Source organism: Capsella rubella, unplaced genomic scaffold (genome assembly GCF_000375325.1).
Source record: "Capsella rubella cultivar Monte Gargano unplaced genomic scaffold, Caprub1_0 scaffold_7, whole genome shotgun sequence".
Lineage (NCBI taxonomy): Eukaryota > Viridiplantae > Streptophyta > Magnoliopsida > Brassicales > Brassicaceae > Capsella > Capsella rubella.
This window is the reverse complement of record NW_006238917.1, coordinates 17198363-17220462: the sequence shown is the minus strand read 5'-3', so window position 1 is coordinate 17220462 and position 22100 is coordinate 17198363. Positions and strand designations below refer to the sequence as shown.

Genomic DNA, 22100 nt, shown 5'->3' with positions numbered 1-22100 from the left:
CTCGAGAGAGAATATATATGAACTAGTCCTTTACATTTACTTCTGCAATTGCTTACTGAAAAGTCTCTGAGATATTGATCTTCTCTCAATCATACTCCATGGATTCTTCTCCTTCTTCTCAAACTTTATCTCTTTCATCAACCCCATCTCCTCAAACCTTTCTTACTCACATCCTAAAAGACTTTAAAGGAAAAGGGATTGATCCATTCATTGATAATGATATCGAGAGGAGCAAGTCAATTGGTCCTGAGCTCATAGATTCTTCCCAACAAGTCAATGAAGAAAACAAAACAACAGAAGATTCTTCATCTTCCTCTTCTTTGTCCCTTTCATGTACTCCATCATCTTTGTCCCGAAATCGGAAACACGATGTCTTCCCACGCTTCCATGGGGCAGATGTTCGAAAGAATTTTCTTGCTCACATCCTAAAAGAGTTCAAAGGAAAAGGAATCAACCCATTCATTGATAATGATATCGAGAGGGGCGAGTCTTTCGGCCTTGAGCTCAGAGAAGCGATCAAAAGATCAAATAACGCGATTGTTTTGGCTTTAAAGAACTATGCTTCTTCCTCTTGGAGCCTGAATGAGTTGGTGGAGATCATTGATAGGAACCAAGTTGGGTCTAATGCGGGTTCGTCAAACCGACCGGTTCGAGTGAGAAGACCAAACCGACGTTACATGGATTGACGCACTCGTGGAGTATTTCTTTTATTTATCGTATTTTTGAGTTTTGCAAATAAGTTGAAGTGGTCGTCCATCTTATAAGGAACCACTCAACCCCTTTCCCATTTTCCCTCAGTTGTTAGATCGTGATTATTCACGAGACTTGGCTTTGTAATTCTCTTATTTATATCAATGAAAAAACCAAAAAGAGGTAGTCTTACTACCCAAAAAATATCAATGGTTCTTTAGCAATTCTCTAAGCTTTGAAGAGGGACGTATCAGTGGTATCAGAGCATTTTTTTCTTTTCTTTTGTTCAAACAATCATTTTGCTTCGACATTCTAAACGCAAAGGGAAGAACATCGCGTCTCCGGAGGCATCCGTCGAGCCGATGGGCACCCACAAGGAACGGTTGGACGAGTTGGAGACTAGCCAAGGGTTGATGCAAGATGAGCGTGGCAGTGGTGGATCTTAAGGGAGATTTGGAGGCCAAGCTCCGGAGGATAGAGGAAGCACAAGCACGTTTACTCGACGCCGTGAGTAACCGTGAGAATGGAGGATCGTCGGGCTCTCGCAGTAACTGACGAACAGAAGACAACCAGACGCAGGCATCGGGATATCAAGGCGATCTCAGAGGGTATTCGGATGTTTCAACCTAAATCCTTGAGAGAGGCGATCAACTATGCACGGCTAAGGGACGGGCAACTGCAAAAACTGAGACGGGAGATCCGTAAACCACCCCCTTACGCGAGATCTTTCGGTCGGGTCTCTACGATGTCCACACCATTGGGAGAGTCGACAACCACACAATGCGGCGCAAACTCCTAAGGGCAACATTAAAGGCAAGATCTTAAGTGTAAGAATTACACTAGAAGCTATCTTATTTAAGATCTTTACTAGTGTAATTCTTACACTTAAGATCTTGCCAATAATCTTGGTCTAAGGGCATGGTATCTTAGGATTAATATTTGCATAAGAAAGTATCTGGTAAGATTCCATGAATAAGGATGGTCTAAGAAGCTGTACTTGGTTTTACGGTTTAGTAAAAAACTAAAATTAATACTCGTTAAATTAATAATCTCTATAAATTAATAAAATTTTTCGGTCCCAAGTTGGGATCAGTGTAATTTTAGACACATTTCGATAAAATAATAAGATAATAATTATTTTGAAAATCCTTTCTAAATCTATGGTCCCATCAATATTATAAATTAATAATTAGGTAAAATTTTCAAAATATATGTATATAATGACACATTACTTTTTTGTTACGGTTTTTTGTCCATCGCTAAGGAACTATGAGCTATCTATTAAAAAATCTATGGTTTAACTGTACTAAATTACTAACTAACGAGTGGATATCAATATAATTTATAGTGGATATCAATATAATTTATAAATGTATGAGATACTTCCACTTTTCCACTTCCAGTTTTTCGGAGGATTCGTTCCATCTTCGGATTAAATATTTATAAACCTACATAACTGTTAGGTGTTATCAAAGTCTCTTATCATATCTTCACGTATTATCAATCAATTTGGCCCCCATTATTGAATATTTGAGTTCAGTTTGTGTCAAATAATATATTAATACTAGTTGTTGACCCGCGCTGCGCGCGGGAGTTTTATAATTATTTTTTTATTTTTTGATTTTTTTTTGTTTTTTGTTTTTACTCTTGTTTTTGTATTAATTTAGTATATTAAATGTTTATTGTTATTTTTTTAACTTTAATTTAGGTCAAATAGTAGCTGTTAGAACCTTACATTTCAAAAGCCTTCAATTCTTGTAGGCCAAATTATTCTGGTGAATCCACTTATTTATTTATCCAAGTGTTTTCATTTTACTTTTTAGTTTTTTTTCTACTTCTTATGCCTAAAATTAGTTGTGTTCTCGTCTGATGTGGCTTCGGATGATATCAATTTAGTGGTATATCTATATGTATAGTAAAAATATCCTTGTTTTGTATTTTGTTTTGTATTTAGCCCCATTAATCAAAAAATTGATCATTACTTTATAAATAGATACTTGTTTTATTTATTTTGGACATAAATGTTTTTTACTATATATATATATATATTTTTAAACCACTATTGAATATAAAAATAAAATAAAGGCTAAGTTATGAGGTAGAAAAGAAATTAAAAACTAAAGTGTTGTAATTCTAAATCAATGTAAAAAATTAAGATGAATGATGATGTGGCAGCTGATGTGGAAGATGATGTGGCATAAGGAGAAGAGAGAAAAAGTTAACTTTATATATATAGACTAGCAGTTGACCCGCGCTCCGCGCGGGAGGTTTATAATTTTGTTTCGTTGATTTTTTATTCATATTGTGATATTTTATTATTTTTTAATTGATTTTCAAAAAATATTATAATTATTTTCTCTTTAATTATTATATTTCAATACTCAAATTTGGATTAAAAGCATTTGATTCAATTTATAAAATATCATTTTTTTTCTTTTTGATCATGTTATAAACTAATATTTCACTTTCATTTTATTTTTCCTCTTTATAATTTTATATATACAATTACATAAAGGGGGAATTTCAAAAATACCCCTTTTCATATACCTCTTTTTAAAAATACCCCCTTTTCAAACTTTATCAAAAACCCACTAAAAATGTTGAAATTTATCTAAATATGTGTGTAATCTTATAAATATATACACAAATCACCTTTATATGTGTATAAAATTTTATATACCTTTCATAAATAGCGTAAAAATAAATTATAAAAACTTTATAAAAACCTTATAAAAACCGTATAAACCCTTTTAAATACCTTTTAAAAACCTTATAAAACTTATAAAAACGATTTAAAACTATTTAATACATTTTAAAATATTTGTATTGAATCTCACAGTAGTAGTTATTATATAGAAGTACCTTCTAAACTATATAAAACTTTATAATTTTTAATATTTAAAAAGGGGTATTTTTGAAAATGGATAGATAAAGGGGGTATTTTTAAAAAGGGATACACCAAAAGGGGTATTTCTCAAAAATTCTCATACATAAATGTTGTTTTAGTCTACCATAAATTTAAATTTTACTTTCATTCTAAAACTCAGTAACATATTTAAAATATTAAATTATGATCAATTTAAAATGAAAGTTGAATTATATTATTACACTAATAAAAAATTAAAGTATTGTTTTTCTTATTTTAACATTTCATTTTTTACATAATTATTTTATTTATATAAACTTTCTATTAATTAAATAAGTAACATAAATATGTACTAAATGAATGTTTTAAATTTATTTTAATGTTTAAACAAAAATGTGGCTTAAGTGGATGCTTAGGTGGCATCATGAAAAGAGAGAAAAAGCTAACTTTATATATGTAGATGCATTACATATATATACATAGTACAGACATTTGATACGAGCTCTGAGAGGATCTGCAAAGTTTCTGATCCTCATGGCCACATTATAGGGTCATGAATGTGGAAACGTATGTTCATCTCTATCTTCTTTAATCAAGCGTTAATAACTTAACTGATAAACAATTTTGGCAGAAAAATAGAGGTCACTGATTCCAATAACGCTTAGAACAAGATTATATAACATGTTCTGGTCTCGGATTTAAGGGATTGTATGAAATTCGGTTCCAAAATCTCTTAGTTAAAAAAATAAAACCTTGACTATGCTCCATCTTCCGAATTACACCCAACATTGTACCTAATCGATACACCTATTTAGCATTTATCCTTATTTAAACCAAGTTGAAATTTCTTAAGAGAAGTTTTGTTTATTTTTATTTGACTAATTATGCATCTTACCTTCGTATTTCATTGTCTAACCGTCAGCAGTTTTGTCTAAACGCTCAAAAACCAGCGTTTTTCCATGATTAAAAATTATATAACCCCTGCATAATATAAGTATTAGTTTAAACAAGTTGTGATTTTTCAAGTGAAGTTTTATTTCTTTTAGTTTGACTTGCATGTGGGCTAAATATTATGCTTCTTACCATTGATTTTTAATCCATTGCTTTCTAAAAAGTCTCTGAGATATTGATCTTCTCTGAATCATACTCCATGGATTCTTCTTTTTACTCTGGTTTTTGTGTTGCTGCAGTAACCTTCTTCACTCTTTGGTTTTTCATGTATTATATAAAATACAAATCCCATCAAGAAAACAAATCAATAGCTTCTTCTCCTTCTTCTCAAACTTTATCTCTTTCATCCACACCATCTTCTTTCTCTCGAACTCGGAAACACCATGTCTTCCCGAGCTTCCACGGAACTGATGTTCGAAAAACCATTCTTACTCACATCCTAAAAGAGTTCAAAGGAAAGGGGATCGAACCATTTATTGATAATGATATCGAGAGGAGCAAGTCAATTGGTCCTGAGCTCATAGAAGCTATCAGAGGATCAAAGATCGCGATCGTCTTGCTCTCTAAGAACTATGCTTCTTCTTCATGGTGCCTTAACGAGTTGGTGGAGATCATGAAGTGTAGAGAAGAGTTTGGTCAAAGAGTGATGACCATATTCTATGACGTTGATCCAACTGATGTAAAGAAGCAGACCGGAGATTTTGGGAAGGTCTTCAATAAAACTTGTAGAGGCAAAACAAAAGATGAGATTAAGAGATGGAGAAAAGCTTTGGAAAGTGTGGCGACAATAGCTGGAGAGCACTCGCGCAACTGGTACGTCCTTTTGAATTATACTTGTTGTCATTCATATATTATTAACACATCAAACTATATTTATATGTAGCTTATAAATGATATCTTTGTGTATATGAATATTTTGGATGTGTATTCATATATTACTAACACATCTTTTGGATGTGTATGTGAATATCTTTTAATTAATAATTAACATATGTATAAATTGATGTCTTCATTTGTTAGGGATAATGAAGCAGCCATGACTGAAAAAATCGCCACTGATGTGTCAAACATGTTGAATCTTTCTACACCGTCAAGAGACTTTGATGGTTTAGTTGGGATGGGAGCTCATATGAAAGAAATGGAATCATTGTTATGCATGGGATCTGATAAAGTAAGGATGATTGGGATTTGGGGTCCGTCTGGGATTGGGAAGACTACCATTGCCAGAGTCTTATATAGCAAAATTTCTGAAAATTTTGAGTTGAGTATCTTCATGGAGAATGTCAAAGAGTGGATGTATATAAGACCAGCATGTTCTGATGAGTATAGTGCAAAGATGCAGTTACAAAAACAATTTATGTCCCAGATATTTAACCATAAGGATATGGAGCTTCCTCATTTAGGCATTATCCAAGATAGGTTGAACGACAAGAAAGTGCTTATTGTTCTTGATAGCATTGATCAATCCATACAGCTAGATTCTATCGCGAAAGAAACTCACTGGTTCGGTCATGGAAGTCGTATTATCATCACAACGCAAGACAAAAAACTTTTGGAGGCTCATGGCATCAACCATATTTACAAGGTGGAGTTTCCATCAACATATGAAGCTTGTCAAATCTTTTGTTTGTATGCTTTTGGTCAAAATTTCCCTAAAGATGGTTTTGAGGAGCTTGCATGGCAAGTTACAATACTTTTAGGTGAACTACCATTGGGACTAAGAGTGATGGGCTCCTATTTTCGTGGAATGTCTAAGCAAGAGTGGATAAGTGCACTACCAAGGTTAAGGACTCGTCTTGATGGCAATATTAAAAGCATTTTAAAGTTCAGTTATGATGCTTTGTGTGGTGAAGACAAAGATCTATTTCTTCATATAGCTTGTTTTTTTAACTATCATTGTGTTGAGAAGGTGGAAGGGTATCTTGCGCACAAATTCTTTGATGTGAGCCAAAGACTTCAACTTCTAGCTAAGAAATCTCTCATATCTATTGAAAGGGGTGACATATATAATGGCGATAGATGGATAGAGATGCATAATCCACTAGTACAACTAGGAAGGGATATAGTTCGTCATTCGCCTGGGAATCAATCCATTAATGAGCCTTGGAAGCATCAATTTTTGGTTGATGCTAGAGATATTTGTGAAGTACTCTATGATAATACGGTTAGTATTATTAATATTCTTCTGCTTTCTGGTTCTCTGATAGCTAAACATCCCTTGTTCTCTATTTTATCTAATTTTTGGTCTTTTTCAGGGTACTAGTAGTGTAATAGGCATAAATTTTGATCCATACAAGGCGTTAGATGGAATGAATATAAGTGAGAGAGCGTTTGAAGGAATGTCTAATCTTCAATTCTTAAGATTCAATGGTCCACATGGTGACCAAAGCGATAAATCTTGCTTACCACAAAGTTTGAATTATCTATCTCGAAAACTTATATTACTAGAGTGGAATTTGTTTCCGATGACATTTCTGCCTTTCAATTTTTGTACGGAGTACCTTGTTGCACTAGAAATGAAAGATAGCAATATTCAGAAGTTGTGGGAAGGACATCAGGTACAAAAATGTTATGTGGTTCTCTTCAAGTTTATTGATTTTAGCATTCAATATATTCTTCTCTCATATGTGTTTGTTTGTGCAGTCGCCTAGAAACCTCAAGTGGATAAATTTGAGAGGGTCAAAAAACCTAAATGAGTTACCTGATCTTTCAGCTGCCACTAAACTTCAAGAATTGATCCTCACTAAATGTGAAAGTTTGATGGAGATCCCCACCTCTATTGGAAACAACACTAATATCCAGAAATTGTATCTTGGAATGTGCACTAGCTTGGTGGAGCTTCCGTTCTCTATTGGAAAACTTCATAAATTGCAAGAACTACAGTTGCAAGGATGTTCAAAGCTAGCGGTTCTTCCTATCAACATAAACTTGAAATCTCTCGATAAACTTAATCTCACTAATTGTTTACTACTGAAGAGTTTTCCTGAGATCTCCACAAATATTAAGGATCTCAAGCTCATGAGAACTGCAATCAGAGAGGTGCCTACGTCGATCAAGTCATGGTCTCGTCTTCATGACTTGGAAATTTCATACAATGAAAACATTCTAGGATTCTCGCATGCTCTTGCTTTCATCACAAAGTTGCACTTTAAGGATACGGAAACGAAAGAAATTCCTTCATGGGTCAATAAAATACCTCGCCTTGAGACACTTATACTAGAGGGATACAAGAAGCTGGTAGCAGTCCCACAGCTTTCAGTATCGTACCAATGGATCGAAAACGGCCAGTCATTGGAGAAACATGGTTGCTCCTTTTACAATCATCCGAAGAAATATCTCAAGTTTACTAACCGTTTGAAGCTGAATAAAGAAACAAGACAACTCATCCAGACTAGTATTACATGTGCGCTCTTACCGAGTAGAAAAGTGCCTGCAAACTTCACTCATCGAGGTAATTCTGGATGTTTCGTGATAGTAAGTTTGAAACAACGGCCCCTTTCTACAATCTTGAGATTTAAGGCTTGCATATTGCTGGTTAATGATAATAATGAGACGACGAAGGAAATAGTGGCATACTATGACATCATGGACAAACATAAATCTAGCGTCATTGCTCCTGCATATAGCTTTATTGTGCCTCCCTTTTTAACAGAGCATTTGCTCACCTTTGAACTTGAAGCGGAAGTTACCTCCAATGAGCTTTTGTTTAAACTCCACCTTGACAGTAACGAAGTAAGGATAAAAGAATATGGAGTACTCCAACTCTAAGTCCCTTCATGTTATTGACCAAAGTAATTCAAGACTTTGGTTGAGACATCCAGAGAATAAACAAGAGGTGTTTTGTAAAGTAGACACTTTTATAATTTGTGAACTATGTACATTTTTTTTTGGTAGTGTGTGAACGGGGTACTTTCATATGCAGTTTTTTTCTTTCTTCCTTTAATACAACACTCTCTAAGAAACCTCCTGTTGAAACTTTGTCCCAAATTGGCGAAGAAACCACAAGCATTGCCGGGAAGATCACTTGTCTAGTGTTGTTTGGAGTAAAAATGTGTTACAATACATTGCTTACGGCTGATTACAGTTGTTAGATATGCATGAAGAGTGTTAAGAAATGTGTAGAAACTTCTATTGAAATTTGGTCTAAAATTGGCCAAAAACCCACAAGCATTGCTTAGAAATAGTAAATCACTTGTCTGGTATTTTTTGGGGTCAAAATATGTTTAAATAAATTGCTTATGATTGCATACAAGTGCTAGATATGCATGAAGAGTGTTTAGAAATGTGAAGAAACTCATTGAAATTTGGACTTAAATTGGCCAAAAGCCCACAATCATTGTATGGAAGTAGTAAATCAATTGTCTAGTGTTGTTTGGGGTCAAATGTGTTTTAATACATTGTTTATTATTGATTACAAGTGCTAGATATGCATGAAGAGTGTTTAGAAAGATGTAGAAACTCCTATTGAAATTTGGTCCCAAATTGGCCAAGAATCCACAAGCATTACTTGGAGGTACTAAATCACTTGTCTAGTCTTGTTAGGGGTCAAAGTATTTTACAATACATTGCTTATGATTGACTACAAGTACTAGATATGCATGAGTAGTATTTAGAAATGAGTAGAAACTTCCTATTGAAATTTTGGTTCATGTTCACTGCCGGTTTCATAAAGCCATCGTTTAAAGAAGAAGAAGAAGAAGATGAAGAAACCTGACGCTTCAGAGAATTCGAACTAGTTGAGTTATTATACCCAAGTAATTGTAACTTTACCTCATCTTCCTGGTCGTCTCCGATTTCTTCTATTTCAAAATCTTCGATTGGGTTAATATCCGGTTTAGGTAAACCAGTTTTATATTTATTTGATTTGTTACGATTTAATGGTTCCGGGATCTTTTTCATTTCTATTGGGAGGATTTTGCCTTCATTGAAGAAATCTTCGGCGGACCACGAGCTCTCGCAGGAGATTGCGTGGCGAGATATCGAGAACTCGAATGGGAAGCCCCAGTAAAAGTTGGAGAAATCTAATGGAGGTTGTTGTACCAGACGTTGCTCTATTGGTATGGAATCAGAATGGCGAAACTCGTTAGAAAATGAGATTCTTGGACTGTCACTATCATTTTCTGGCATTGTTAGAAAATTTCTCGAGAAAATATTGGAGGGCATGGTTATGGTAAAACACATTTTTATATATAGGGGAATTAAATGAAGGAGTGTGGATTATTTTCAAATGTTCGGTAAAAGTTTGGTATATGTATTTGATTTTTTAGGAATTCATTTATAGTGTCGATCCATTTTCATAATGATCGTATGACTTGTTTATTCATGATGCTGATAATTTCTAAAATCTATACTTCATTCTTCATACAAGCTAAAGCCAAGATGAGTTGAGAACTTCGTTATCTCTTGTAATATATATATATATATATATCAAATACATTTATCATATATATAGAAAGAAGTTTCATAAAGAATGTGCCTACTCAATCAAAATTATATTTTAACAAATATTTGAAACGTAAAAAAAAAAAAGTATTTTTAAGAGCTTCAACTCATTTACGAATTTTCAATATTGTTTAGCTTCAATGTAATTATCCAGAATCTTTATTAAAGAATACAAAATGTCAACCAAAAGGTATATTAAAAGAGTTAACTGCAAAGCTTCAACAAGAAAGAATAATGTCAATGGGAAAATTCGACTAAGGAATTCTACATTAATCATTTTATAAAAATGTTTTAATACGTAATCGCTATAATGCATTTGTACTTAATTATTTGGACAATGTTGTTAATTTTTTAAGTGACTATTTATTTTTGTTTGACTTCGTATTTCATTGCCTAAGTTTTTGGAGGTTTCGTTCCATCTCCGGATTAAATATTTATAAACCTACATAATTGTTATGTTATCAAAGTCTCTTATCATATCTTCACGTATTATCAATCAATTTGGCCCCCATTATTGAATATTTGAGTTCAGTTTGTGTCAAATAATATATTAAAATGCATTACATATATATACATAGTACAGAAATTTGATACGAGCTCTGAGAGGATCTGCAAAGTTTCTGATCCTCATGGCCACATTATAGGGTCATGAATGTGGAAACGTATGTTCATCTCTATCTTCTTTAATCAAGCGTTAATAACTTAACTGATAAACAATTTTGGCAGAAAAATAGAGGTCACTGATTCCAATAACGCTTAGAACAAGATTATATAACATGTTCTGGTCTCGGATTTAAGGGATTGTATGAAATTCGGTTCCAAAATCTCTTAGTTAAAAAAATAAAACGTTGACTATGCTCCATCTTCCGAATTACACCCAACATTGTACCTAATCGATACACCTATTTAGCATTTATCCTTATTTAAACCAAGTTGAAATTTCTTAAGAGAAGTTTTGTTTATTTTTATTTGACTAATTATGCATCTTACCTTCGTATTTCATTGTCTAACCGTCAGCAGTTTTGTCTAAACGCTCAAAAACCAGCGTTTTTCCATGATTAAAAATTATATAACCCCTGCATAATATAAGTATTAGTTTAAACAAGTTGTGATTTTTCAAGTGAAGTTTTATTTCTTTTAGTTTGACTTGCATGTGGGCTAAATATTATGCTTCTTACCATTGATTTTTAATCCATTGCTTTCTAAAAAGTCTCTGAGATATTGATCTTCTCTGAATCATACTCCATGGATTCTTCTTTTTACTCTGGTTTTTGTGTTGCTGCAGTAACCTTCTTCACTCTTTGGTTTTTCATGTATTATATAAAATACAAATCCCATCAAGAAAACAAATCAATAGCTTCTTCTCCTTCTTCTCAAACTTTATCTATTTCATCAACCCCATCTTCTTTCTCTCGAACTCGGAAACACCATGTCTTCCCGAGCTTCCACGGAACTGATGTTCGAAAAACCATTCTTACTCACATCCTAAAAGAGTTCAAAGGAAAGGGGATCGAACCATTTATTGATAATGATATCGAGAGGAGCAAGTCAATTGGTCCTGAGCTCATAGAAGCTATTAGAGGATCCAAGATCGCGATCGTCTTGCTTTCGAGGAACTATGCTTCTTCTTCATGGTGCCTTAACGAGTTGGTGGAGATCATGAAGTGTAGAGAAGAGTTTGGTCAAAGAGTGATGACCATTTTCTATGACGTTGATCCAACTGATGTAAAGAAGCAGACCGGAGATTTTGGTAAGGTCTTCAATAAAACTTGTAGAGGCAAAACAAAAGATGAGATTAAGAGATGGAGAAAAGCTTTGGAAAGTGTGGCGACAATAGCTGGAGAGCATTCGCGCAACTGGTTTGTCCTTTTGAATTATACTTGGTGTGATTCAGATATTACTAACACATCAAACTATATTTATATGTAGCTTTTAAATAATATCATTGTTCATGTGAATATTTTGGATGTGTATTCATTTATTACTAACACATATTTCGGATGTGTATGTGAATATTTTTAATGAATAATTAACATATGTATAAATTGATGTCTTCATTTGTTAGGGATAATGAAGCAGCCATGACTGAAAAAATCGCAACTGATGTGTCAAACATGTTGAATCTTTCTACACCGTCGAGAGATTTTGATGGTTTAGTTGGGATGGGAGCTCATATGAAAGAAATGGAATCATTGTTATGCTTGGGATCTGATGAAGTAAGGATGATTGGGATTTGGGGTCCGTCTGGGATTGGGAAGACTACCATTGCTAGAGTCTTATATAGCCAAATTTCTGAAAATTTTGAGTTGAGTATCTTCATGGAGAATATCAAAGAGTCGATGTATACTAGACCAACGTGTTCTGATGAGTATAGCGCAAAGATGCAGTTACAAAAACAATTTATGTCCCAGATAATCAACCATAAAGATATGGAGCTTCCTCATTTAGGCATTGTCCAAGATAGGTTAAACGACAAGAAAGTGCTTATTGTTCTTGATAGCATCGATCAGTCATTACATCTAGATGCTATAGCAAAAGAAACTCGGTGGTTTGGTCACGGAAGTCGGATTATCATCACAACACACGACCAAAGACTTTTAAAGGCTCATGGTATCAACCATATTTACAAGGTAGAGTTTCCATCAGCATATGAAGCTTATCAGATGTTTTGTTCGTATGCTTTTGGCCAAAATTTCCCTAAAGATGGTTTCGAGGAGCTTGCATGGGAAGTTACAAAACTTTTAGGTAATCTACCTTTGGGACTAAGAGTTATGGGTTCACACTTCCGTGGAATGTCGAGGCCTGAGTGGGTAAATGCATTACCAAGGATAAAAAACTGCCTTGATGCTAGTATACAAAGCATTTTAACATTTAGTTATGATGCCTTAGGTGATGTAGATAAAGATTTGTTTCTTCATATAGCCTGCCTTTTCAACAATAGAGAAATGGTGAAAGTGGAAGGTTATCTTGCTTTAAGTTTCTCCAATGTGAGACAAGGGCTCCACATCTTAGCTGAGAAATCTCTCATATCTATTGAGGTTATATCTACTGATTATACACGTATAAGTATGCACAATCTACTAGTACAATTAGGTAGAGATATTGCACGTCATAAGCCTGGGCACCAATCCATTCGTGAGCCTGGGAAGCGTCAGTTTTTGGTTGATGCTAGAGATATTTCTGAAGTACTCACTCATAACACGGTTAGTTACATAGTATGATTCTTTTATTTCTTTGTTCTCTACAAACTAATTTCATTATATTGCTAATTATCTCTCTTTTCACCAATTTTTCTCTTTATACAGGGTGGTAAAAATATTATAGGTATACTTTTGGAGGTAAGAAACCTACCAAGCGGATTAAATATTAGTGAGAGAGCTTTCGAAAGAATGTCTAACCTTAAATATTTAAAATTCCATGGCCCATATCGTGACAACGAAAGTGATAAATTATACTTACAGCAAGGTTTGAATAATCTACCTCAGAAACTTAGGTTAATAGTATGGAGTCGTTTTCCATTGATCTGTTTGCCTTCCAATTTCTGTACGAAGTACCTAGTCGAGCTACGTATGCCGAACAGCAAACTTCAGAACTTGTGGCAAGGATTTCAGGTACAAAACTGTTGTGTCTCTCTCCAATTTTGTAATACTGTGTTTTTTCTTGAATAATTTATGTCAAAAATGAGTGACCTTCCCGTATTATATTTCTTAGAAGGGTAAGTGTATGGAATTCTTTCTTTTTTTGAATTTAATGTTAAATTATATTTAAAAATTATATTTAAAGAAAAAATAACATTTTTATAACAAGTGCAACAATAGTTGAAATTTTGCTGAGAAAAGATTTAAATTAACAGCCCCTTTTTAGAAAAGCGAAAAAACTAAATATGAGTTTGAAGCCAGCGTTGGAAACCTTTATCGTATCGCCTATCTCCCATTAGCCGAATTGCTTAGTTGTTTTTTGATGTGTCTATCAATCTATTCGATGACCGTTGGAAAGTGTATGGTATGAGTGAAAAATTTAATGTTTGAGTTAAAGAGAAAAAGAAAGACTTTACGGTATTGTCTATTTATATGAAAATAATTTTAATGCACATATTTCCATATATTGTCCTTATTTGGTTGTGCAGCCGCTTGGAAATCTCAAGATTATGGATTTGCGTGAGTCGAAACACCTGAAAGAGTTGCCTGATCTCTCAACGGCCACTAACCTTGAAGAATTGATTCTGTTTGATTGCTCAAGTTTGGCAGAGCTCCCTTCCTCTATTGGAAACCTTCAGAAATTGCAAGACTTGAATTTAAAAGGATGCTCAAAGCTAGAGATTCTTCCAACCAATATCAACTTGGAATCTCTCAATAACCTTGATCTCACTGATTGCTTACTGATCAAAAAATTTCCTGAGATCTCCACAAACGTTAAGGATCTCAAGCTCATGAGAACTGCAATAAAAGAAGTGCCTTCGACGATTAGGTCGTGGTCTCGTCTTCGTAACTTGGAAATGTCATACAATGAAAACCTCAAGGAACTCCCACATGCTCTTGGTATCATCACAAAGCTGTACTTTAACGATACAGAAATGCAAGAAATACCTCTGTGCGTCAAGAAAATCTCTCATCTTCGGACACTTATACTAGAGGGGTGCAAGAGGCTGGTAGCAATCCCACAGCTTTCAGATTCCTTATCAATACTACGGGTAAAAAACTGTGAGTCACTAGAGAGACTAAATTTCTCCTTTCAAAATCATCCAGAGATATTTTTCCAGTTTGCTAACTGCTTCAAGCTGAATAAAGAAGCTAGAGAATTCATCCAGGCTATAGGTAGTACCTCTGCAATTTTACCTAGTAGAGAAGTGCCCACAAACTTCACTTACCGAGCTAATGGGAGTTCAATAATGGTAATTTTGAATCAAAGGCCTTTTCCAACGACCTTGAGATTTAAGGCTTGCGTCTTGCTGGATAAAAAAGCTGAAAATGAAAAGGAGGAGCCCGCTGGGACGGAAACAATTGTATTTTTAAGTATCAAGGAGAAAGATAAAATTGGCGTCGATGTTCCATGGAGACCTCGATATTGCTTTCCCTTGCCTCCCATTTTAAGAGAGCATTTGCTCACCTTTGAATTTGAAGCTGATGTGACGTCCAATAAGCTTTTATTTTCGTTTAGCATCCAGGGTAACCAAGCGGTGATAAAAGAATGTGGAGTACTCCAACTCTAAGTTCCTTAATTTATGTGAACCACAACATCTAGCCACCATCCATGTAAACTATAGAACTTCAGAGAAGATCAAAACACTGATCTCCAAGAGAAAGCGAAATCCTTCATGGCTCTTCTTCAACGGCAGTTTTGTTTAAAACTACCATGCAAAGACGAAGAAGGTGATGAGGTCAAGTTGTACGGAAGAAATGATGGCAACTATATACCTCAGCTTCTTTGCCGCCCACTTCATCTTCAATTGGATTCATCTCTGCCTTCTGATTTAGGTAAAACAATCTCATCTTTCTTGGTTACTTTGTGATCTAGACTACTGTTTCTGAATTTGGGCCACTCTTCAATTTTTGTAGAGGGGATTTTGCTGATGTTGAAATCATTGGCAAACTATAAGCTCTCATCAGGAATCCAGAGGTCCTCCACCGGTCCGCCACAGGGAATGGGGATATCCAAAATCGAAGCTGGATATATGGCTTGAAAACCGATATCGTAATGGGAGCGCTACTCAATGGATGTGTCAAAAATTCATGAGAAAATGAGATTCTTGGACTGTGATTGGCATTTTCTTGCACTGTTATTAATTTTCTCGAGAAAATGAGGTTGTCTTTAATATCATACAAGATTACGTATGACTTTTTTTCTCGAGAAAATTATCCAGACACCACCAGATCGAGATTTTTGTTTTCTTCTCACACGCATCATCTTTACTATCCAAAAACTTATAAATTAACCTTCATTCTTCTTTCTCATTTAACTAAGAAATTTAGACTTAAACATTCTTTTACCTGAAAAAATGAAGAGAAGCAGTTACCTACCCGAAAAGTCCGGTCATTACGCAGATAAAGTTTCCGGTTTAGACAATTCACAAAGCCAACTCAAAAGAACCTCAGCACCTTTCTCCCATGAACAGTCAAGCATCAAGTCATGAGCAACATCTTCAATACAAACCGGTTCAACATTGTAAAACCTTCCGGTTTCCATCAGCCCCTCATCATCCTGCAAAATCATAACCCACTCTGGTTTAGTACAGGTATCAAGATTGAAATTTTACGGTTCAGTTAGCAAGGAGGGGGAACTCTTAGCTCTTACCACTATGAAATCATCTTTAGCACCTAAAACAAGAACTTTTGTCGAATTCTCCATTGGTTTAGGCACTGGAAGTGATGCGTTTAGCTTCCTCAGATCAAACAGTGGCATCCGTGAACTCTCTGTCATAAGATCCTGGTAACTGAATCGAGAAAAGAGAGAGAGACAATTCCTTTAGATCACCGAAACTTGATTTTAGATTCAAGGTGACTGTTGAGCTAGATTATAATGTTTACCGCTTCACAAGTTGATCATCCATGGCTGGAGAGAAGAATGTTTCCCGACAAAGAGGAATAGATTTCTGAAAACCTTTGGCAGCTAAACTGAGAGTAACCTGCCCAAGAACATAACCCAAAACAAACATTTCTGAACAATTAGAACATGACACTGAGATCATCCTTACAAACTCAAAGACACGAAACGATCTTTACCTTAAACGCAGCTACAGGTTTAGAGAAGAGATAACGTAGCACTAATCCGCTGAACAAGAAAGAGAATCCCAAAAGTTACATATAAGCTAAACGAGAAAGAAGTTCTCAGATATAGGAAAAGAGCCAATATGCACTGACAAGTTACCTATTACCCGAAGGTGGAACCGAGCAAACCAATACAGCCCCTGAAAGTTCCGGAAACACACTTTCTGATCCTACAATCGAAAGAACAAACTCAGTAGTTATTGTATAAGCATTATAACAACTGATCCGAAATAACACAATTCATTCTACGAACCTACATCTTACCAAACGACTGTTTGTTTACAATATTTGCCAAGTAATACTGAACAATGAGTCCTCCAAAAGAATGACCAATAAGCACAGGTGGTGAAGAACCAAGATTCGATTCGATAAAATCCGCAATATCACTTGCGTGCGTCTACTACACAAACAAGTCATACACTTTTAAGAATCTTGTTGAATCAAAGTAACTATCCAATATAGTAGAATACACATTGCAATGACAATACCTGAAGTGTTCCAGAAACTGTTCCTAAAGGTACATCACTTTCACCCTATTACATTCAAAAGACAGCAACATCACAATCACACACAAATCACTCTAATTCCAATCCAAAGTTTGAAACTTTATGATCCTTATAGTAAAATTAGATACGAAGGAAATCAAATGTCAGCATAAAAATCAAAACTTTTTCATGATTTGAGAAATTTACCTGACCTAATAAGCTAACAGCATAAGAATCAAACCCAGAAGAAGAGAAGTAAGGTAACCAATGCTCAACCCAACACCAAGCTGCGTGGTAACTTCCATGAACAAACACTAATGGTGGAGTGTCTCTTTCGGATTTGCTTCTCCTCTGTTCGATTACCTCCATTTTTAAACCCGAAGGTAGCTTGTGAAAAAGACGGTTTTGCCCCTTTTTCAGCTCGTATGGAACTATAGTTTTAGGGGAATTGGTGAGAGTCGCCATGGGCTTCATCGTCATTTTGATCGAGGAAAGGCATGGGAACAAAGGAAGAGAACAAGACGCCATTTTCGTGAAGGTCGAGAGCTGTTGTTGTTCAGAAGATGAAGAGAAGAGCTCTCTGAAGTTCTTTTACTATTTTACCCTTTTTTAATATTCGTGCACAGGCCTTGAGTTTCTTTAGTTTAAACCCACTTTTTAATGGGCTTAAAGAAGGCCCAATACCAAAATCTACGTCTCCTCTCTCTCTCTCTCTCCGATCTGAATAGATCGCTCGGACTTGATGAGAGCTTGGGGACCTTTGTGTTCCTTGACGAAGAAGACGATACCTTCTTCTTCCATCATCACAGCTACACTCAAATTCGTCTTCACTTTACACCATCTCTTTCTAAGTTCGAAAGAGTAGTTTTTGATTTCTACTGTTTCCGGTGTTTTGGGCTATAAAATGATGTCGCCGAAGCAAATCTCCGACGATCGAGGATCTTCACATTTCAGGTATCTTCATACCCAAAAATTTTCAATTAATACTTCTCTGTAATTTTATATGGTTTCGTCTTTGCTAGTTTTGATTTGTGTAGAAGGAGTACAAAAATAAAAAACGAAGCTTCTTCGTCTTGCTGCTTTGGAATGTATTCAAATTGTACTGTAGCTTGGAGAATTTATCTTTTTGATTTTTATGTCCTTGAATTAAGAATAGCAACATTATTAGGTTTAGTCACTGATTCAATTGAAGTTTAAGCTTTTAGTAGTCACTGTGTTTGGATGCAATTCTAGTTGAAACAGTGATTTGAGTTTCTCAAATTGCAATGTAATGTGTTACTGTATGAACGTAAACTGTAGCTCAGAATTCATAGTTTTGGGTTTTATTGTCCCAATAATTGAAAATTACATTTCTCGGTTTTCATGAGGTTAATGCAGAAACAAGATTAGGTTGATTCACTTAAGATTTTGGTTTACTTTGTTTTTGATTCAATACTAGGTTGAAGCAGTGAATTGAGTCCATAACTTTGAGCACATTTGTAGTTTTTTCGTCTACCCTTGTTTAGCCATTGGCTTAGAATTGAGTATTCTGCTACCTAATTAGTGTATCTGTTGACCCTCTTTATCTGCAGACATACACCATTCCAGATAGTCCACCTCATTGGGAACTTTTTTAGGATATGGTCAGTTTATTCTATGTACCGCTACTTAAATCAGACAGGAGCGCCAGTTGTTCTCTTTCTCTTCTGCTGTCTGGTGCCTTCATCAATCATCTTCTTGATACTTCAAAAACCATGGAAAGGAAGGGCACTTTCTAATCAACAGGTTTACTTTAGTAATTTCCGATTTCTTGCATGTACATTAGGAGAGTCTGGACATATATTATTTACTTTACTTTTTTCAGATTGTACCTTCTCTTATCAATGGAGTCATCACGGCTCTGTACTTCATCTTATGGGGAAAAGGTCTCAAGTCTTGTGGACCGCTTAGGTATTGATTACTTATTAAGCATTCGGACTACCATAAAATATCCTCTGGTCTTATCTGTCTTAGGAGTTACCGTAAACTATGGCTTTTGAAAGGTAGGGAACTTGACAGTTACCTCTGAGCTATTTGGTCACGTTGAGTAGATTGGTTAAATACTTACCGAAATCCTAGATTTACAATCCTCTCTTTCTGCAACCTGTCATTTTAAGCTACATTTTCTGTCATATGATCCAAAATGTTATCTTCATTAAATATTTGATTATCCTTGCTTATATACTTTGTATTTTATTTGCAGAGCTATCTTGTCAGAGTACTCTGGTGCTGTTCTTGGAGTACTTTCTGGAGTATTATATGGACGAAGAGGACATGTGTGGAAAAAGGTAGTCATCTCATTTGTTTCTAATTTAAGATTTTTCACTTATATAACATCTCTCTAGTCAATGTGACGAAGTAAACTAGCACTGTTTACATAGGGTTTATCCATAGTGTTATCTATACCCTCGGAATGCATCAACTCACTTCTCTCATATATAAACTATAGAGTTGTGCAATAGTTTTCAGCATTTAGTGATGTTTCTTCTGGCTAATCCATGTACTTATATTGCTTGCATTATAATTGTTGATATGGAATTAAATTTGAAAATCAGATTTATGTTTACAAATCAACAAGGATAATTATCTGAAGAATAGGACAAAATTTCTCTGATATTTGCAAATCATGTCAGGTAGGTGGCCTTATTGCAATGCTGGTAGCTCTTTTTTGCTTGTCTCAAGGATGGGCAACATCATCTCTGTCCCCTTTTTATATCCTTTTACGCAAGTTCCTTCTCTCTATCTCTAACTCTATCTATATCTTGCTTCGTTTTTAACTATATATGGATAGTGTATGTGTTTGTTTAACTTAACAACAAGCTACCAACAAAAGAGAGTACTGAGATCAAAGAGGAAGAAGTACAAACTGAACTAGCACTAGGTATGCTGGGAATGATGATACCAGTTTTTGCTGGAATCTTATCAGCGTTAAGGCGGGTTATTGCGCGCCGTGTTTCTTTAAAGGTACTGATCTCAGATTCCCTTTATATGGAGTCCTTTTCTTCTTTCACTTCTACATCTTTTGCGAAAAACCAATTTTCTGCTTTTACAGAACCAGCAGAAGAAACGACTGCATGCGATAACCATTACTTCTGCAACCTGTTTCTTGTTTCCTGTGGCCATGTGGGACTTTATCATGGTAAGTGATGTTACTGTTTTGCAATGAGAAGGAAAAATGTATAAAAGATGGGATTTTCTCGGTTTCCCATTGCCGGTTTGGTTCACTAATATCAAACTTTACTTCAGGGCTCATCTTCTGGGAAAACATCTGAGTTGCCATTTTCTGCGTGGGCTTTCCTTAGCACCATTGGTTTTGGGATCATTCTAATCTTTTATGTTGACAATATCGCAGAAGAGAGGTTTCCTAAACCTTTTACCCTATAATCATCTCCACAATGCATTTATACGCCCAAACATACGCGTTACTTAAACATGTTTTGCTTGTTGCAGACTACATATGGTGTTTTCGTCGCCAAGGCATCTAATGGTAGCAGGTGTATGCATAATAGTGATGGAGTTAGCTTACGAGATGGATTTTTCTCTTCCCGGTTTCATCGTCTGCTGCTTAGTATTAGGATTCGGAATATTCGAGGCGACATCTCTTGAACGTAGTAAGAAAGACTCTTCGTTGAAATCAGAAGATCCATCAAACGGAATCCTTGGTAATGACTTTGATACTTCTCCAATTCTTCCCATATAGCTTACCAACCAATCTCTCTCCCCACACTAACGGCGATGATGTACTCTTGAATGTATTTTGTTGTCTTCGACGATGTAAATCTATTTGGTTTTACTCGTTCTCAATCTTTTATGCCTTCATATATTTTTTTTCTTTTGAAAACACATACAAGTTTTTTGGTCTAACGTAAACAAAGATAACAAATGATGATTATGATTTTAATATATGTAGTAATTTTACGGTTATTCGAAGAAGAATGGATGCTACTGAATTAGTGAAATGTTAGGCTATGGAGCTCGAACCAAATCACTGAAGAAGCTAGTCACACACAACTCTCAAGTCCTTGTGTGTGTTCATAAATTGGCTTCATCGATTAACGAAGAAGTTTATTGTGAAACCAAACCGGTTAAAAACCAAACCAGACTTTGTATATCCTTTTACTCGATTCTCTTTCTTGGGGTTTCTTAGTTCAGAAGACCTGAAACTGAAAGCTTGAGTCTTTTCTTCTTCCTATCTTCGCTTTTAGGGCCATTAAAGAAGGTACGTGTTGAACTTAACTAGATTCTCGTTCTTGGGGGTTCTTAGTTTAGAAGTAACCTTCTGTCAAAAATCCAAATTTACACTACATGAATTTAAAAATCAAACCTTTTCTCTGATTTCTCATAAAAGCTTTGAACTTTTTTCGTGCAGAACATATGGATCTCATAAGCAATCTACCAGAAGAGGTTCTATGTCACATATTTCGCCAAACTTTTGATCTTTAAGAAGAGAACTAGCGCACACTGTTCAGGAAGATAATTTGCTCATAGAACAAAAAAAATTGTAAAATTGAATCAAACATAGAAAAAAGCAAAGAACAGTTAGTCAGTTAATTGACACATCTTTTTCCTGAGACAGCATCAATCATCTCTATATTAGAAACAAACTCCAGATTGGTCTTAAACATAGCCTATGTTGCTACCATGGTGAGACAGTATGTGACGAATGTTGTTGGTTCGGTTCAGAGAGTAGCTTTAGCTATTACCCCTTGTCCCTTGAGGCTCTCACCTTTGTTCGTTGGATCACCCGTAGTTACTGGTACTCTTCTTAAAACCTTAATCTCTTTTTTTGTTCATACACTCAAATGTTCTTTTATGTTCATACACTGCAAATTTAACCAAAGTTTTGTTGTGAATTGTAACCAAGTTTTTTTGTTCATACACTCA

General features: G+C 35.1%; 5 protein-coding genes across 7 annotated transcripts; 3 read left to right on the top strand and 2 right to left on the bottom strand.

The window, feature by feature from the left end:
• The first annotated feature begins 4686 nt into the window (after nt 1-4686).
• LOC111829362 (probable disease resistance protein RPP1) lies at nt 4687-8450 on the top strand. 3 transcript variants are annotated; one of them, XM_023778313.1, is made up of 5 exons: nt 5129-5320; nt 5528-5712; nt 5956-6671; nt 6763-7065; nt 7151-8450. In XM_023778313.1, the coding sequence occupies exons 1-5, from the start codon at nt 5154-5156 to the stop codon at nt 8273-8275; spliced, it is 2496 nt and encodes an 831-aa protein (XP_023634081.1). In that variant the 5' UTR covers nt 5129-5153; the 3' UTR covers nt 8276-8450. The 3 variants fall into 3 exon arrangements, with proteins under 3 accessions (XP_023634082.1, XP_023634080.1, XP_023634081.1); XM_023778312.1 differs by having other exon boundaries at nt 4906-5320; nt 5528-6671; XM_023778314.1 differs by lacking the exons at nt 5528-5712; nt 5956-6671; nt 6763-7065 and having other exon boundaries at nt 4687-5320; nt 8027-8161.
• A 550-nt stretch (nt 8451-9000) lies between these two features.
• Nucleotides 9001-9734, bottom strand: LOC17880129. Its single transcript, XM_006285977.2, has one exon. The coding sequence runs from the start codon at nt 9686-9688 to the stop codon at nt 9077-9079; it is 612 nt and encodes a 203-aa protein (XP_006286039.2). The 5' UTR covers nt 9689-9734; the 3' UTR covers nt 9001-9076.
• Nucleotides 9735-11174: 1440 nt separating this feature from the next.
• Nucleotides 11175-15887, top strand: LOC111829363 (probable disease resistance protein RPP1). The gene is made up of 5 exons (XM_023778315.1): nt 11175-11808; nt 12015-13152; nt 13255-13560; nt 14076-15423; nt 15505-15887. Exons 1-4 carry the CDS (start codon nt 11195-11197, stop codon nt 15156-15158), a joined length of 3141 nt encoding a protein of 1046 aa, XP_023634083.1. The 5' UTR covers nt 11175-11194; the 3' UTR covers nt 15159-15423; nt 15505-15887.
• LOC17880669 lies at nt 15821-17741 on the bottom strand. Its single transcript, XM_023778317.1, has 8 exons — nt 17406-17741; nt 17202-17246; nt 16978-17110; nt 16814-16883; nt 16669-16717; nt 16474-16571; nt 16241-16379; nt 15821-16147 (listed from the first exon to the last, which is right to left on the bottom strand). Exons 1-8 carry the CDS (start codon nt 17724-17726, stop codon nt 15983-15985), a joined length of 1020 nt encoding a protein of 339 aa, XP_023634085.1. The 5' UTR covers nt 17727-17741; the 3' UTR covers nt 15821-15982.
• Nucleotides 17742-17918: 177 nt separating this feature from the next.
• On the top strand, nt 17919-21117 carry LOC17880688 (zinc transporter 5). Its single transcript, XM_023778679.1, has 9 exons — nt 17919-18152; nt 18770-18962; nt 19042-19127; nt 19420-19504; nt 19850-19928; nt 20041-20180; nt 20269-20355; nt 20463-20575; nt 20667-21117. Exons 1-9 carry the CDS (start codon nt 18103-18105, stop codon nt 20914-20916), a joined length of 1083 nt encoding a protein of 360 aa, XP_023634447.1. The 5' UTR covers nt 17919-18102; the 3' UTR covers nt 20917-21117.
• Nucleotides 21118-22100: the final 983 nt, after the last annotated feature.